The sequence below is a fragment of the Centroberyx gerrardi genome, chromosome 2 (assembly GCF_048128805.1).
Source record: "Centroberyx gerrardi isolate f3 chromosome 2, fCenGer3.hap1.cur.20231027, whole genome shotgun sequence".
Taxonomy (NCBI): Eukaryota; Metazoa; Chordata; class Actinopteri; order Beryciformes; family Berycidae; genus Centroberyx; species Centroberyx gerrardi.
Genome location: NC_135998.1, coordinates 31,677,699 through 31,683,592, shown reverse-complemented (window position 1 = coordinate 31,683,592; position 5,894 = coordinate 31,677,699). Strand labels below are relative to the sequence as shown.

General features: G+C 39.5%; 1 protein-coding gene across 1 annotated transcript; it reads left to right on the top strand.

Moving 5' to 3' along the window:
- The first annotated feature begins 1,128 nt into the window (after positions 1-1,128).
- On the top strand, positions 1,129-5,894 carry LOC139917366 (uncharacterized). Its single transcript, XM_071906475.2, has 3 exons — positions 1,129-1,221; positions 2,151-2,572; positions 4,134-5,894. Exons 2-3 carry the CDS (start codon positions 2,151-2,153, stop codon positions 4,849-4,851), a joined length of 1,140 nt encoding a protein of 379 aa, XP_071762576.2. The 5' UTR covers positions 1,129-1,221; the 3' UTR covers positions 4,852-5,894.

Below are 5,894 nucleotides of genomic sequence, written 5' to 3'. Positions count from 1 at the left end.
GTAGAGATGGCACCCGTGACTGTTCCCATATCAAGCCGGGACCCAGTGTTCTTGCTGGCCCACCATCAACATTAAGAGACTTTATGTCAGTGCATGAGCTCTCCCCATTCCTGTTTTGACTAGGAACAGGCTAAATAAGATGTACTCAACTCAGTCTGCAGGATCAAATCAGAAGTAACAAGCCTGGGTGTTATCTTAGATTCTGATCTTAGTTTTAATTCCCATATAAAAAAGGTGACCAGAACAGCATTCTTTCATGTTAGAAATATTGCCAAGGTGCGGCCCTTCCTAACCCAGAAAGATGCTGAAAAGTGAACTCACGCGTTTGTTACAAGTAGACTGGACTACTGCAACGCCCTCTTTACCAGCCTCCCTAAAAAGTCTATTGAGAGGCTTCAGCTTATCCAAAACTCTGCAGCTAGACTTTTAACAAAAACAAGGAAGCGAGAGCATATCACTCTAGTTTTAGCTACATTGCACTGGCTCCCAGTGTCCTTTAGAATATTATGTGTATAGAAAATTTATGTGACGTAAATATCAGATCAAGAGTAGACTCAGGAAGGACGGGGGGAAAAGAAAATTAAAGAAAAACATATGGGTTCACTCACAATGTGCATCTAAAAGTGGGAGTATTTGTTGTGTTCTTTTATCTTTCTATTTTACTTGATTTGATTGTTTTAATGCAATGCATTTTGCTTGTTCTTTTATGATTTTTATCTTTTTATCTGTCTTTTATCTGCCTTCTATTGATGTAAAGCACTTTGAGCTGCATGTTGTATATGAAAGGTGCTATACAAATAAAGGTTATTATTACTATTATTACTACTAGTTTTCATGTTTTATTTTGATGTTTTATTGATTGTTTGTTAAATCACCTTGTGCTTTTTACTTGAAAGGTACTATATAAGTTAATTAATTAATGCTTTTTTTTTAACTCAGGTAAGAAAGCCCAATCATATTTGCAGGACCAACTCATGCCCATATATGACCACATCACACTGCTGCCCAAAGCTAAATTACACATGCACCAAGTCTATTGGATTAAAAGTAGTATGTCATTACTTTACTGTTCCTCCAGTCTCAGCAGAGTGCTGCTTTATCAGTGGGTGTGTGTCCAAGACAGCTGTGTATAAAAGCAACTCTTAACTCTGAGACACACAGACTGCTGCATCAGACCAGATACTCACACACCTCTGATCTACCACTCTACCACAGAAACAGGTGAGTTTCCATACTAATTTACCATCATAGAAATACTTTTACCATTATTACAAAATGTGATTCTCAAGGCGAAGCAAATATATTCATAATAATATAATTCAACTTTGAGTATACTTTAAAATTTGATAGACATACGTTAGGCTTAAGTTAGGCTTATCACATTGCATTTACCCACAAGCTAAGCACATTCTTAGACCATTCTTAGCCCCAGTCTAAGGAAGCTTTCAGACTGGCATAATCTAGAACATTCCAAAGTGGGTTAACCCTGACTTTACCTTTTCAGGGTTATTCCCAGAAACACAAATAAAAGCATTTGCACTGAAAACATCTTTTTTTATTATTATTTAATTCTTATTTTTTCTCATTTTCTATTGAAATGAGATTTATATCCATCACAGGGTGGTCTTGGCATATATCAGATATCCATTTATTTTACTTGTGCCTATTTTACTAAACCAGTATTAATAAAACCAATGAATGAGTGAATCCAGGTTAAAGCTCTGATTCCTTATTGATTCCAATGTTAAATCTACTTCAGTCATGAAGAGGAGATGGAGATGAAGAGAAGGAGACAGGTTAGAGAGTAATGAGACACAGACTATGCAAAAAGGGGTTACAGCTCAATATTAGAAAGGCCTTCCCAATGTTCTGTACACTGTACCTTTCAATACCACTAAGAAGGGATGTAGTAGTCAAGGTGCATTGACTACAGTTACAGCTTCACACAACACTGATATGGTTTCATATGAGTGCACTAAGAGTGAGTCTTACTGATGTTTGCACGTTGCAGATGTTGCAGAGGAGAAACACATTTTAGCTTTGGATTTAGAGAGGGAAAGAGAGAAAGATGCCTGAGGAGAGCAGCAATACATGTCTAGCTTTCTCTTTTCACTCTGTGTGCCTGTGTGTGTGTGTGTGTGTGTGTGTAGATGGCAGGTGTTGCTGTGTTTTGGTTGATCCTGGCGCTGAGCCTAGCCCTGCCTACGGGAGCTGTACATAAGAAGAAAAAAAATCCTGTCAATCCTTCTGCTGGTCCCAGTCAGCCTAAGGCCGGTCCCAGTCGGCCGAACGCCAGTCCCAGTCGGCCTAACGTCGGTCCCAGTCAGCCTAAGGCCGGTCCCAGTCGGCCGAACGCCAGTCCCAGTCGGCCTAACGTCGGTCCCAGTCAGCCTAAGGCCGGTCCCAGTCGGCCGAATGCTAGTCCCAGTCGGCCGAATGCTAGTCCCAGTCGGCCTAACGTCGGTCCCAGTCAGCCTAAGGCCGGTCCCAGTCAGGCCATTGCTGGGACGAGCGCTGGTGCCTCTATTGACCAAAACAAACTGCACCAGGTGATGCATGGCATTTGGAGCATGTGAGTAGTTCATCTCTTAAAAGGGGAAGTTAAGCTGAGAAAAACAGATCTACAGAGTTTTAGAGTTTTTATAGTTTCTATATGGAGTATTTTGAGTATGATTTTTTTTTTTATATTGAATTGTCAATTAACAGTGGCACTATCATACCAGCAATGCAAGAATAGCACATAGGCTATAAGAACCTATTGAGATTTCCAACATTCATCCACCATACCAATAGGTTTTATTTTTACAGGCCAATGGTTGATCCAAAAAGGTTGCTGACTGACACAATTGCAGTAAAATGTGTTTTATTGCTTAAAGGAGTAGTTCATTGAAAAATGAAAACTTTGTCATTATCTCCTCCCCCTCACGTCAGTTCAAACACTGGTGAAGTTTGTATGTCAATATAACAGACAGCGAGCTAGCTAGCTAGCATTGCTACAGCCTTTTCCAAAACAACTGTGTGAGTGAGTGAATGTTCTCTTTAGAGTTCTAGCCAATAAACTTCTCTCCTCTTCATTTTGCCGTTGCAGCTCAAAGTAGCTCTGTCTCTCTAGGTTTCTAAAATAGTCACCAAAAAGTTTGTTTTAGGTTTGTTTTAGGGTCCATTTTTTTTATTTCTGACTAAAAAGTAGTGAATACGTAACAAATTGTATTTACGGCTGTAAAACTCAGAAGTACGAGCTGAAAATGAGCACCTGAAGGCAACAAGAATCTTGCACCAGATTGCTGCAGGGAAACCAGAACTCTGTGACTGTGGGAAAATCTAAGCGATAATGAGGTGAATATTGGTCCCAACCGTTTGGCTTATCTTTTTTTGCCTTTTTGAAATTCTAAGGAAACACTCTCCTTTGACTCCACTTGTTGTGGAGAGGACTGAAATTAATTTGAGCTCACTGTTCGTTATATTGACATACAAACTTAAGTGTTTCAACTGACATGAAGGTGAGAGTATATAATGACAAAAACTAGATTTTTGGGTGAACTATTCTTTTAACCCCCTCCTGACACCTCAAAAATCAAACCTAGTCCAGAGTTGGAAATCACCACCACTTGACGCTTTTAGTGAGTGCAAAGCAATTGGATATAATGGGTCCGTTTGACAACGCACTTATCAGATGCTTCCAGTGTGTCTCGGCCTTTACAGTGGCAATGGACTAAACTCAACTGGTTCCATTCCTCTTTACTGGGCCCTATTAATCACAAAGATCAGATACATGAAGATGTATTTGTATATTAGAAAATTCTTGTTTTTTCTTCTTTTTTTTTTCAAATTCTATAAATCAGGTCATGACCCATGTCCCATCCTCCAGGTTGAGAACCACTGGAGTGACAGAAAGAAGTTCATATGACTGACCTAGTTCTGCTCTCATTGGGCCTCAGTCACCAAACGTTCTTCTATACCGAGTATTTAGTTTCTTGAAACATTCTCATGCACAATTTGTTAAAATTCAAGCAAAGGTTGAGAATCATGAAAAATGATCTGTCAGTCAAAATGAATCGTTTATGGTGTTTTTTTCTTCCGATTTTCATGTCTGAAACATGTGTCTAGTTTCTCTCTCTCTCTCTCTCTTTCAGATATGATCCTCATGATGATTTGAAACAGTACAGCCTGGCTATAATTGTCCCATTCAAAAATGGAAAGGCAGATTTAGAAATACTCCAAACCAACGACCCTCCATCAACAGTCAGGAATCGTTTATTTAACAACCAGGTTTATGTAGGTGATTACATTGTGGGAGCGAAACCTAGCGAAACAATTTCTGAAAAAAATCGAGAATACAGGGAACATTCAGAGTATCTGGTGTTAAAACAGATGGAAAGCATGAAGAGCAAACCAGATCGTAGATTTTCAAATAAGCCGCTTGACCAGAACACTGAATATCAAATGATATTTTACACTTACTTCTCTCCATGTACTTCCCCTTGTGCTGACAAGACACACGATCGCAGCATTCTTCCACTACTTCACCTCATCAAGGCCTGGCCGCAGCACACGCTTGTGTTCACCAAACCTTTTCAACCCGGAATGGGAAAAGAGGATCCGGGCAAGGCATTGGCAAAACAATTTACACCTGCAGAGCTTAAAACAGCCATCCGAAATGTTGCTAAGGCAGATAACTTTGGCATAGAAAACATATTTCGTTGTGGTAACCAAGCATGTGCAACCTGTGAGTGGAAGAAGGGTGAGGCAGGAAAAAAGCTTGTGGAGGAGGATGATGGCTGGCAGACCATGGGCGAAAAAAAGAAAACTTCGATTGAAGTCAATAACCAATGTGTTGAGGGTGAACTGTAAAGTCACAAAAACGAGTGACACTTGTTGAAAGTGTTGAGCAAACCAAGCAGAAATGAACCTAAGAGTGCTACAGTGACTTTTTGGGAAATTGGCTTGTTGATCAATTTACCTGTTACACTTTATGTCAGGAGTATTACCAAAATCATCTCTGTCTCCAGTAGATATCTCTGTCCTGTGCGCATGCTAACATGTTAGCATACAGTACGGTGACTAGCATTTCCCCAGGTGAGAAGATAGAACTTTTAGCTATTGGGTTTTATTTTGCCAATCTTCTCATCACATAAAGGGTGAGTTGATCAACAGGTCCGGTTCCTAAAATGTGTGTAGTCTTTCAATGCCTGAACAGTTGAAAATGACAGGTAAACAGTTTGTCATCCTATGGCTTTAATTCTGTTAGAGAGCCCAAAATCATTAAAGGTGATCGAAAAAAAAGTTCCAAACTTGAATATAATTGCGCCTTCATGCTCCAGTATATATATATCTAATGAATGATCACACCTTTCAGAGTTTAGAACAATAAAATTTAAGGTCAAAAACAGAGGACGACTCTGTACGAGTAATTTGTGTTGCTAATGCCTATGCTAACAGCTAACAATAAACAGGGATCGGCTAGTTATGATACTCTTATAGGCAAAAATTCAATGATTTTTTTCCATAAATGCCTGTCTGTAGATTAAAATTTGATTTATAGATATGAAATGGAGCCATATATCATATTCTGTTCAAATTACCGAGTGAACGTGACCAACTCTCTCTCCAAAAACTAAGTATCTGTGATGTCATGAAGAGACAATTCTGGAGCAGCTCCATTGCCAGTGAATGGGAGAGTGAATTTGTGGCCACGGTGACAGCATCCAGGGGGATTTTACAGGGAGAGTCTATTTGTCTCCCAATTACATCACAGATGAGAGGTTTGGTTCTCTGGTTTTCCAGCTCTGGGAGAGAGTTGTTCATGGATTTTCTCTTTAAGCTATAGTCCTGTACTGGTTCTTGGGATGTAAAGCTCTCACACTTCTCAATAAACTCCACTATTCAAACTTTCA